At 35.1% G+C, this 12,556-nt stretch overlaps 1 protein-coding gene across 1 annotated transcript in view; it reads right to left on the bottom strand.

Annotated features, from left to right (window-relative positions):
• The window catches only part of DHX15 (DEAH-box helicase 15), a 55,481-nt gene that overhangs the window by 29,446 nt on the left and 13,479 nt on the right, over window positions 1-12,556 (bottom strand). Inside the window, exon 4 of the mRNA XM_008513561.2 lies at window positions 565-724. Within this exon, the coding sequence (XP_008511783.1) occupies window positions 565-724 (160 nt within the window). The remainder of the gene's footprint in view (window positions 1-564; window positions 725-12,556) is intronic.

The raw sequence follows: 12,556 nt of genomic DNA, 5'->3' as shown, positions 1-12,556 counted from the left end.
TCATAAACTTTAGGAGACAAAAATGTCAGAATATTTAGTCAGTTTTAAGCCCTTACCATCAATACAGTGACACTGGCCAGGGTATAAGTGGTATAACAGACAGGAAAAAAAAGACACTAGGTTAAGTGAATGCACTTCTGAGGGACAGTTTGTGTTTTGGGTACAGTTATTCCCCCTCCAGCATTATGAGTGATAATGGGTGTGTTTGTGTTGGGACAAGGACAAAGATTTGATCCTTAAAGGAGGAGACCTCTGTACTTAATAAAAGGTAGGGTGAGCAGCACGGTTACACCATGCTAACAGATCATAAAAAACAAACAAAAGACTGGGTGGATTAGAAACTGAAAAGATTCAGCTCAAAAATACATTACTAAAAAGTGGAAGTATACTTAAGTCTCAAACAAAGACACAGCAAAGCAGATCAGAAAGACACCAATGTGGGTACTCACTGTTGCTTCCTTTACAGTTGGTTATTTTTTATAGTTGATTAGTGATGTTCCCAGGTTTTTATGTATACATATATATCTATTTTATGAACTAAATGAGTAAAAGAAATTACTTCACCTTTAAATCTGATCTCTGTCTTACAACTTCCTTCAGAACACCCATGAGAATATCTGTAGCCAATGTCCTTTCATGAGCCTCATCAAGAATTATTACACCATAACGTTCCAGAAGGGGATCATTCATAGCTTCACGAAGTAACATCCCATCAGTCATATACCTATGTTCACAAAGAACACGTTGGTCAAGGCTCATTTAGGGCACTTTAAAACTAAACTTCATGACATAAAAATGAAATACAAAGACATCAGGTAAGTCAAAATTAAACCTTAGCCCAAAACAAATGTGCCATTATTTCATACATAATTATAAAATTAAGCTTCAAGAAAACTTTTTAAGAGTATATATCAAACAAGTCACACATTATCAAATCTTGTCAAGTATGACTGTTAATACTGAAATGCACTGAGAAAATAACATAAGTCTGCGCATGGAATATAATAATCACATGGCTTCACACAAATGCCAAAGCAAAATTCATCACTTAAATAAATGAATTTCTTAAAAACAAAACTTAAAACATACAAATATTCAACCTGTAAAATAAAACTAAGAAATCATTTTAAATTGCTTTATATCACTTCACCAAAATGTTACCACATGCAAATATACATTTATTTAAAGCCTTAATAAGTCCCCATTTAAGCTAACAGGCTCCTGGTTCAAAAGGGTGAAGAGAGCACTGCAGTCTACCATCTCTGTCCCCCACCCCAGCCAATTCAATGAGATGATCTTAAAGCAGCACAAGAAGAAAAACATTAATGGAATGAGGGGTGGCATTAGCATTATAAAAATGCTGATAAATATTTATGGAAGAGAAAAGGCAAATGGAAGAGAAAAGGCAAATGACATTAGTTTGATCAATGAACCAAGAGAGGGAAACTAGATCAGGTATGGCTCAAGAGAAGTCAGCTAATATGGAATCCAGGCACTCAGATAAAGAGTGGGGTGCAGAATGGTTGCATGGATCAGCCATATTCTGGCTGCTACTGTCACTAATACAAAGCAATTATTCTCAGTTTGGCACCTGGACAAAACAATGTCTGCCGGTAAATACTGAAGTCACAGCTCATTCAGTTAAATACAAATCGGTGATTTTATTTACAGATTTAAAATCGGTACAAAAATCTGAAGTCATCATTTATGCCTTCACAAAATATATTTGGCTCTATTTTTCACAAATTAGTCTAACCTAATCTTTCACGGACCAACCTAACATTTTTAGCTAATGCCATCTGTTGGAGCAATAAGTTCAGCAAATTGACAGTGTACAAGAGAAGTGAATCCTTCTCGTTATTTCACTTGAACTTAATTTTAAACTTATCAAGACTTTTGGCAAATAAATCCCTTTATATGTTTTATGCTTCTCTCTTCTTTGGTCATGTTTACATTTCTGGAATGACACAGAAGTACCTGCAAGATTATTTTATATCAAGATCACGAAAGAAAAAACAGTACCAATTAAACTATGACTCAATGCCTTAACAACAGTGCAGCACAATGCATGAATCAGCAACACTATAACCTCTAGCTGCGTTGAAATATCTTTGATCTATTTGCGGACAATTGGTAATTCTTCCTGCCTTCAGATGTTATTACTGACTTGAGATACGCAATCCTTTTGCATATTATCTCAGTAGCAAAACAATACAGTTTCATCTACTTGTGGGTAACTTCCTTAGATTCAATAAAGCTCGTCTGTTGCTCTGAAAGGCAAAAAATATAAATTGATCACTCTGCCAACAAGTATTTCCTTAAATACTATCAAATTTATACCCTACTGCTCAGTTTCTAAGCCTACTCATTTCAACATGAAATCCTAGTGTAATATTTTTAAAGGCATTTTAATTAGCAAATAAACTCAACACACAGTTCCAAAAATGCACATTAAGTGACAATTTCTACAGCCAGGTCAAGTTCAAGCATTCAAAGGCAATGCCAACCACTAAACTGCCAGCAGTTTATAAGATCCTCATTGACTGGAAGATACATCCCAACTTCACATATTAAAAATGAGAAGGGGGGCTGGCCCCGTGGCCGAGTGGTTAAGTTCCCGCGCTCCGCTGCAAGCGGCCCAGTGTTTCGTTGGTTCGAATCCTGGGCGTGGACATGGCACTGCTTGTCAGACCACGCTGAGGCAGCATTCCACATGCCACAACTAGAAGGACCCACAACGAAGAATATGCAACTATGTACTGGGGGGCTTTGGGGAGAAAAAGGAAAAAATAAAATCTTTAAAAAGAAAATGAGAAGAAAGTCACAGAACTGATAAAGTATCAGACTTTAACTTGAAAATTCTGTAAACACTTTAAAAAGCCACCTTCTTTATTTTGATCTTTTTCCTCCTCAAATTCAAGCTTCAGACAAGCACAACACGGAGGGATTCAAAAGCAGAGATGACCCAAATACTCATTCATTTCTATTTTTCTAAGAGGAGAAATGTTAGAAATAACAGATTATAAATTAGATAATGGAGCTATTATTTGCCACGTTTTATTAACAACTATGCATATTATACATACTAAGTGAAATGGTTAACTAAACCTGAACCCTCTGACTTTCAGATTCCAGAGACAGATTCCCAATAGTTCCTCAATATTAATTTGATTATCACCCAGTGATCAAACTCCACCAGATGATACAGTTAAGTACCTCCTGCACCACCAGTTAATATGGGAAGCTCGCCCCTTATTCGACAGACAGAGCTTCAGGAAAAACAAGTTTAAAAATTGGAAGGTCTCTTAAAGATACAAATTTACTGTTTTTTCCAGTGACAAAAACTAAATATTAGCAGTTAACTTTTCCAGGGTCTCAAAACTAGTTAAATAGCTTCTAAGACTAGGTTTCACCGTACTGATTCCCAATCCTGGGGGTCTCCTACATTAACACACTCTCCTCAAAGTCCCAGATAAATATAATATCTTTATTACAGCAAAAAGCTACCTTGATGATTTGCTGTACTTCTAGATTACACCCTTCGCTTAAAAAAGGACAAAGTAACTGGACACAGAGCGCAGAAAAGGCAGAACCAGGTATGATAATCCCATAAAAACCACAGCATTTTCCTTCACCCTAAGTCAAGTTTTACTACCTTTCAGTAGTAATAAAACCTTTACCCAGACTAAGGGGTGAGTCACAAGAACAGGGCCTCACAATAATTAAACTGCAATGACATAATTTTGAAGGTTTAATAATGGACTAGTAAACAAAAATTGCATATGACAGCTAAACTCTACATTTTACTGCGTACCCTATTATCAACAGTGTTCTTCTGTTTTGGGTCAAAGACAGTAAGTCATCCGCATGATCTGGGAACTGGTTAGAGATACGAAACTTGGGCCTCACCCCACACACCTACTTAATCAGAAATTCTGAAGGTGAGGCACAGCAATCTCAGTTCTAACAAGCTTTCATGTGATTCTGATGGTCACTAAAGTGTGAGAAGTACTAGGCTAAATTAACCAAGTTAAACAAGAAGCAGATTAAACAAAGAAGATGCCTAAAAGCAGCAAAAACATCCTCAGGGTGAGTCAGAAACAGTTCATATTTCCAACCATGACTATTTAATTAAGTAAAATAAACCAAAAAACTCAGAGTGCTGAGCAGTATCAACTTAGCTCAGGTATTTTTCCCCGTAAAGGGCACAACACAGATGGCAGAGTACAACTACAAGCCAATCACCAACCCTGATCCCATTGTCACCAATTCTGATGTGAACAAATCATGGTAAAACGTTATACACTGCAAGGGTATTATTTGTTTACAGTTTTGTGTTTACCTACATTTCTAATTTTTTGAAATACCTCAAGTTACATGGTTCAAAGAAAAATCATGAAGAAAGGAAAAAAGATTCAGAGAGGCAAAAAATGTTTTCCAAAATGAACACCAGAAATTTTTAGCAATATACTATATATTAAATTACTTTATAACTTTAATGAATGCCAACAACTAATGCTCAAGTTATTACTAATGAAAAAACTGTCTCTATGGGGAAGCAGTCCCCAACAACTTAATGTCATGTTATTTGGGACAAAGGTGTGGGGGTGTGTATGCATGTGTGTGTGTGACGGGGGGGAGAGAGAGAGAAACGCTTCCTGAATCCCTACCTTGAACCTTACACTCCCCTAAAAAAATTCCAGATTGATCAAAGATGTTTAAAACAAAACCAAAATACTAGAATACACAGATTAAATTACTTAAAACAATCTTGGGCAGGGTATGACGCAAAATCCAACGCTAAAAAAGAAGTGGTTACTTAAATAGTATAAAACTCAAGTTGCTGCATGGCATGAGGTGTCATAAACAATACAAAGAAACAAACAACAAACCGAGCAAATATTGCAACTTACATCCAGGGTGCCAATTTTGTTAAAAACTTTTACAAATCAGTAAGAAAAAGGCAAACCAAGCACATAAAGACGGGCAAAGAATAGAACAAATACCAAATTTCATCAATGCGATAATACTGTACATTTTTTCAAATTTAACTTCTCTGTGATTGGGATGCATTCCAAAATAGTAACTTACAAATGACTGTCAATCAAGGAGCAATACTTCTGGAAAGATGAGAAAAGCACCAGTCTCATATTCCAAAAATAAATACAAATGGCCAACACATGCAAGATGGCCAATTTCTTACAAAAGAAATGCAAATTAAAACCATGAGATTCAATTTTTCACTTAAAATATTGACAAAGATTATAAAAAAAAGTTCCACAACACAATGTTGGCAAGGGTACAGAAAAAGACACATGTGCTCCCTCCTTACTGGTCAGAGTAGATAAAAACTCTGCAAAGGGCAACCTGGAAACAGCTAATAAAATTCAAACATACTCTTCGACCCATCAATTTCACTTGTAGGGAACTCATTTCACAGATATACACCTGTGCATGTGTGCAAAATGCGTGTATAAGGGGAAAAAAGTAGTAAGGGCAGCAGCTGTTTTTAACAGCAAAAACTGTAAATGTGAGTGCCCGTCAGTAGACTTAGTGAGATAAACTATGCAGCCATTAAAAGAAATGAGGCAACTTGATGTTTACTGTTCTAGAACATTATGTCCAAGATACACTGTAAATGAAATCAGTAGCCATGTCTTGAAGCAGCCCTGGTACAAACAATGAAAAAGTTAATCTGTTCTGAAAATACTAGTTATATAGTGCTATTCCAATAATGTTAGGATTTGGTTACCTTTCAAAGTATAGGCTTTATCCTGGCAAAACTAAATATACAGATAAACCAAAACTGTGTTTCTAAAGAATCCAAAACTTGACTCAGCATAATCCAAAGAAATTCTTGGTATCTGCTTCAAAGGGTATCTGTTAGAAATGACTGTCATTGTCTAATCTGAGTAATTAGATTCACTGTTTTCATACTACCTAGGAAAGCTTTACCAAGGCACATAGAGAATTACATGGAGAGGTGTGGAATGAAGATGGAGAATAGTAGTAACATGTACAAGACAAACCTAGGTTCAAGTCCCTGCTTTCTCATTAGTGTCTGAACTTGAACAAGTTCAACTTCTCTAATGCTCCATTTGTAAAATGAGAATACAGTGGCAACTGTTTCAATTAAACAAAATAATGTATATAAAGCACCTAGTACATCAACTGCCTGGCACTTGTTAAGTATTCAATACAGAACTCTAAACTACACTCTTAACCCCACTTAACTAATAAATCTGTGAAACAACCTAACCCTCTATAAGTAGTATAGCCACATTTCTGTCCCTGCCAGTTGGGTCAACATAATTATATTTGACATGAAATAATAAATTCTTAGCACAGAAAAGAGAATGGTTTATATGTATCCTAAGTTGTATGCTCCAGAAAAGCTTGGGAAAAGATGAGTCACACACACAAAAACCTATCAAATGTGTGAGATAACTATAAAAGAGTGAAAGGGGTCTGGAGTTGAATTCCAGAAAAGCAACACCTGTGTATTTTGCAAATATTTAAAGTTTAAAGCCCATCTTTGGAATAAGACATTTTATTGTGTAATGGAACTTCAAAGGGCCCATATTCAAGGAAATGGTGTTGATCCTATATTAACAGATTGAATGTATAGGTGTTAAGTTAAAATAAAATGTTTAAGGTTTGTAAAAATTTTCTATTTACCACTAAGTTTTTAGACTAACCCACTAGAATTCGGTCAAGTCACACGTGAGTGCCTCTATTAAAGAAAAGCTAACCACATTAAAATGCCTACACAAACGGGTTTGTGTGTAGTTAATTTCTTTAAAGTTTTAATGGATCGAGACTTCTGAATGAGACTTTGACCAAAAGAAATGTTCATTAATTTTTATTTTCTCTACCACATAACCTATTTTTGTTTAAAGCCCCTACCAGCAGAATACTCTTTTTGAATGACAACAGTAAGGAATACAAGAATGACAAAGCAAAAACAGTTTTCACTTATCAGGAATTATATTAGAAGACAGAATCATACATATTAGTGATCTTATAAAATACAGTCTTTTCATTACTAAATATGCTGAACCTGAAGACCTACCCAATCTTCACAATAACACTATGAAATGCTCAATTATCAAAAAAAAGTGATTTTTAAACATGCTCACAGTGAATGCTATTATATTCAATAGCCAAAGATAACAAGTCACCAAATTACCTTCTTCCATTAAAACAATTTCCTTCAATATCAGTTATTTCTGTATGCCATGTACAAAAAAAAGAATTGTTCATCTATTCAAAGTAAATATAAGTCTGTTTAAAATGAAGTTATTTACCTCTTAAGTGATCTAGCTATTTCTGGATTCATCACTAACTTAAGAACATCTTCTATGTCTGTCCAAAATGGCTAAAATTATATTTCTCAATTTATATAGTACTTATTAAGTTGTTAGGACTGAACTACTAAATAAATGGAATTTTAACTTCTTCCTTTAGGCCTAGGGTGCCATGAAAAAATTACTGAAGACATTAAAAGCATGCTAGGAATCAAGGCAGCATGTCAACTTCCTCTACTGTACATAAAACCTAGCTCATTTACCTAGTTAATCCACCTATCTGGGTCTCCTCATTCTTCTCAGCTCAGATGAAAAATATCTCCTCTGTGAAAACATCCACACACTTCCTGTGATACTCAATCTACCCTCCTAACTGCTTCACAGCTTACCTCCCCAAACAAGCCAGAGAAAAGCTGGAGATACTAGCACAGCTCCTTTATATACTTAATGTTCCTTTCATTGGTAAAGGGATAAACACAGATTTATACAGGCTCAAGTTCAATGATATAGTCTTAGCAAAAACATTACAAAGTATGAACAACACTAATCTTCCTATAATCACAAGAGCATTATATATAGGACGATTATTAGTTAGAAAGAGAACAAACTACTACATGCAAACAGTCACATGGAAAGGCACTATACAGTATTTTGTAAAACAGATAAAAAGAAAGCAAGGAGAAAACATCAAACCTCATTTGTAACATGTATAGTCTCATACTTCCTAGCTGAAATGCTTTAAGATCAGCAGCCAAAGTATACAGCTTTATGTTGGCTAACAGCTAAAATACACTTGGTATGTGTTTCAGACTTAGATATGGAACAAGTTAGATATGCAATCAAGGAAAAGAAATGCCTAACATATTAACAATAGGGGAAAAAAGGCCACTAAATCCTTTTTTCAAAATATACTGCCCATTCCTCAAATTTTCACAAGTTCTGAAGGAAATGCTCTACCATCCTCCCAAAAGAACTCACAGAAAACTGGAATGAATATGCAGGTTCTATTTAACATTTTGAAAGATGATGGCACTGTAAACAATGAGAGCCTTCTATAACTAATCCAGGGTAAGTGCTTTAGTATAAACAGAAAGGTCAAACATAATAACATATGCCGACCTTTAAGAAATCAAATTAGCTTTCCAAGAATTAACAAAAACCAACAGAATTTTAATTCTTGAATAACAGTGATGTTTTAGTCTCTCTGGTATGAACTGCTTAAGTGGTAAATAAACTACATTTATTCTTTATACCCACCCCTTTCTAAAGGTCCAGTAAAACTACCTTTATCTAACTTCAGTGCCACAACTGAATTAGAACAAAGCCTACCACATAACAGATGTTCAATAAATTAGTTTATAATTAATGTTTGTAGAATTAATGATCTTTAAAGTCCCAAACCCTTTTTCCACATCTTACCTCCAGCCTTAAATGAATATTTGGATTCACTCACTCATTTCATAGTCACTAATAATGTCAAGGTTTAATTCAAGTTAAACCCCCCAAATTATAGTTCAATTGTTGTGTTAAAAGGAACTTTATTAAATTAGTCTTATAAGACCCTTTTTAATTGATTAACTGGTTAATAAGATCCAATAATTTCTCGCACTATCAGCAGCAGCAAGAGTAGCAATGTTGACTTAGCACTTGCTGGGTGCCAGGAATTACACTAAGGGTTGGATACAAATTAATGTATTTGATCTCAGAGCAACCCTATGAGTTAGTTACTGTCAGCTTCATCTTCTGAAAAAGCAGTAAGTGTGGGGAGGGTATCACAGACAAGATCATAGCTAGTAAGTGGCAGAGGTAGGACACAACTCAGGCACTGTGATCCTCAAAGTCTATGCTCTAGGGCCTAGTTCCTTTTGATTCTCTTCTCAAGTTATCCATTTTAAAATGAGGTTACCTTGCTGGAAACCTACTCTGGAATCTCTAAGTAGTCCTTATGCAGTCGGTGCTTCAAACTTGTTTTCAGTAGCCCCAAAGAATCTGCTATGGCAATAGTTGGTAATCCCGTGTCAACTTTAAAAGTTCCAGCCGGCTCCTTAGTGTAGCAGTGTTTGTACTGGGTTCTTTTGTTAAATATTTTTGGATTCTCTTTCATCTTCTTGCCTTTGGAGATTAAAACATTCTACAAGTTTCTGATCCATATTGTGAGGAGTGGCATTACTTCGGCTGGTCTGTTGAAAACTTCTCTCTCTCAAGCTTTACAAGGGGCTTATCACACCTTGAAACCCAGACTGTACATTTCTCCCTGTTACTCAATTACAGATTTCAACCACATCCTCTGCCTTTAATTGTTCTTGATCTTCTAGTAGATTGCCCTGAAGTTATACAGAAGATAAACCTCTCAGGATGGTGCAGTCTTACATAACTAACAAACATGTCCTCCAAGAAAGAGCTACACTTTCGGCTTCATGAACATTACCCCAGACTGGGTCCTCAGCTTTGACAGATTCCAAAATTGAAATGAATCTGACACTCAAAAGCAAAAGATTCAGAATAAAAGGCAAACTATGTGCACCAAATCACCCCATGACTATACTCTGTCCACCAAAAGAAGTTCTAACGAATCAGGGAAAATGTCTTCCCATGAAAAGAATCTACCCCTTTTCCATGAGTATGTTGAAGATTCACCCACAGTCTACATTGTAGTGACAAATTTCACACTCCTTTGTCACCCCTTCCACCTCTCTCAGATGAAAAAAAAAAGGTTCCATGCATACGGCAAGTATACAGATTCAAACTCTGTTCCCAGAGTTTCTGCTCCAGTTAGGCAAGGCAGATAGAGAAACCAAACTTTGACTATCCCTACTCTTGTCCATAAACCAGTCCTGTAGTATCTTAAAAGTGATCTGGCATGGAAATGCTGACCTACACAAATCAGTTGGATACTTAAGTATACACAGACTACAGTGCCTTCTCAAGTATAACATTTTTCCCTCCAGAAAACAAGTTTTAAAAAAATGCTGTTCAACCTGCCTAGAAAGCTAAGTTCCCTGTAGCCCAATTCCTACTCTGGCAAACCATTACTTTCGATTCAGACTTTAACTTAAACTTCACTTCTTTCCCATTCTAAATTGAATCCTCAAATCATGCTTTCATATAAAGTCCAACATTCTCTTTCAGAAGCCTAATCACAAGTTGAAATTTTCTATTTACACTTTTATTTGCTTTATGGGGACAGGGACTAGATTTACTTTATACTACTATACCTGACACTGCCCACTACACACAAAGTCCTCAAGATTAGTAGCTGACTGAATGACTATGCATTACTTGTGTAAATTACTGGATTCACTCAATATCAAAATCTCAGTAATTTTGCAGCTTGGGGGGGTAAAAAAAGAGAAAGCTTATCACCTAAAATAATAGTGAAACTGGCTACCAAAATAACAACTTCAAATAGGACATTTTCCCAAAGGTTCAAAACTATAAAACTGTTTTACTCCTTAAAAAATTATCAGCTTTCTCAAAAAAAGTGAAGATTGGATTTCTTAAAATTTGTTACAACTCCGTTTTTCTTAAAATCCACTGTAAAAGTATATCAATCTCTTCCTCCTTACATTAAAACATATTAAGATATTTTTCACTGACTAGCCACAAATCTGGCAACATATAGTTAGTTCATTGACTGGTCTGCTCTTTAGCTACCTCATTGGTTCTGTGTTTTTTCATAACTCCTATTCCAAGATGGCAAAAGAAACATAAATATATTGCAAAGAGATACTGCAGGAAAAAAAAGATGGAGGCAAAGACACAACAAATGAAATATAAAAACCATTTAGCATTGGTGGTTTTGAAAACTAACTTGTCTACTCGGACCAGGTAGCTATTTAAGACTAGTCTGACAGAGTGTGCACTAATTTATGCTAGATCCAATCCTCCGAAAACAGCACAATATTAGACCTAGAGACTAGAATTTATGCACCTGTTCCAAACACCGAAGGAACTATATTTGAAAGCCCCTGTATACAGACGATTTAAAGATACACTAATTTAGCTAAAGTAGTCTCAAACTTATTTAAGTAGTAAACAAGTATTTGTTTACAGCTAACAATCAATCAGGAAGTATCAATGTGGTTAAATTCTGAGTCCCTGAGGCAGAATCTTCAGAAGTTAGTCCTCTTTATCATTCTTCTGTGGTGAAAATTAAAGGCTTCTTCTGGCTACACAATGGATAGAGTCATTTTATTTCCATATGTGAAAGTAGCTAATGGAGGGTACCAACAGTTATCTGATGTATTCACTCTTCCTACTCAATTAACTGTGTAACTGATCCTCATTAAGTTAAGGCTTTAGCTGTTTTTTAACATCTGGGTTCTCAAGAAATGAGTTGATAGATGACTACACAAGACGTATTTAGGGACTCATAAAACACTGCGTTTAATAAAGCATTCCCATTAGTCAAAACTACCACTAGCCTCATAGTATTAAATAGGATTAAACATCACTTAAATATAACACTAGGTTGGCTTCTAGCTCTTCAAAAGATTCTACAAGAAATCCCAATAAGCTTACCCTGTCTGGAGTAAGATTTTTAAAACAAGTTGTTATAGCCTCTGGAAACCATTCCACAAGAAAACATGACAATGCCAAAAATAATTTCACTTTGAGCTACTAAATCTATTTATGTTGCTTATCACTCCCTATTAATGGAACCAAAATCTTTCACAAACATCTTTTGAAAGCCTACCATTTCCTCCTACATACACATACACACACACACACACACACACACACACACACTCTCTCTCTGCCCCAACAGTACATATAACTTTCTCATCTCCCAATTTCCAAATTCTGTTCTCTCTGCTCAACTGTAGTTTACCAAGAAAAATTTAATGCATAATGAATCAAATGGCAGAATATTATTCCTCCTAAATGAGTAAAATCTGTCCTTCATTAAATCTTCAAGTCCTTGACATTATCTGCATTTTAAAGTAGTATAAAATGGCAAGTTATGATTTTGTTTATGTAATTGTTTTATCAATTACAACATAACTATAAGTGATCAATAATGTGATTATCATTAAAGGATTTATTCAATGAAAATTAAGAGTTAAGCCAAAAACATGTCTTATAAAGTCATAAAGACAAGCTGACTTAAATATTTAAGTCCAATTGCTATTAAAAATGATACTGAATTCATTTATCTAAAGTTCTAATAAAATACAATATTTATCAAAAAACTAGAAAAAACTGACATGAAACCTGGAGAGTGACTGGATATTTTAAGGAAATTTTTT

Source organism: Equus przewalskii, chromosome 3 (assembly GCF_037783145.1).
Source record: "Equus przewalskii isolate Varuska chromosome 3, EquPr2, whole genome shotgun sequence".
Taxonomy (NCBI): domain Eukaryota; kingdom Metazoa; phylum Chordata; class Mammalia; order Perissodactyla; family Equidae; genus Equus; species Equus przewalskii.
The sequence above is the reverse complement of the archived record's forward strand: the minus strand, read 5'-3'. Positions and strand labels throughout refer to the sequence as shown.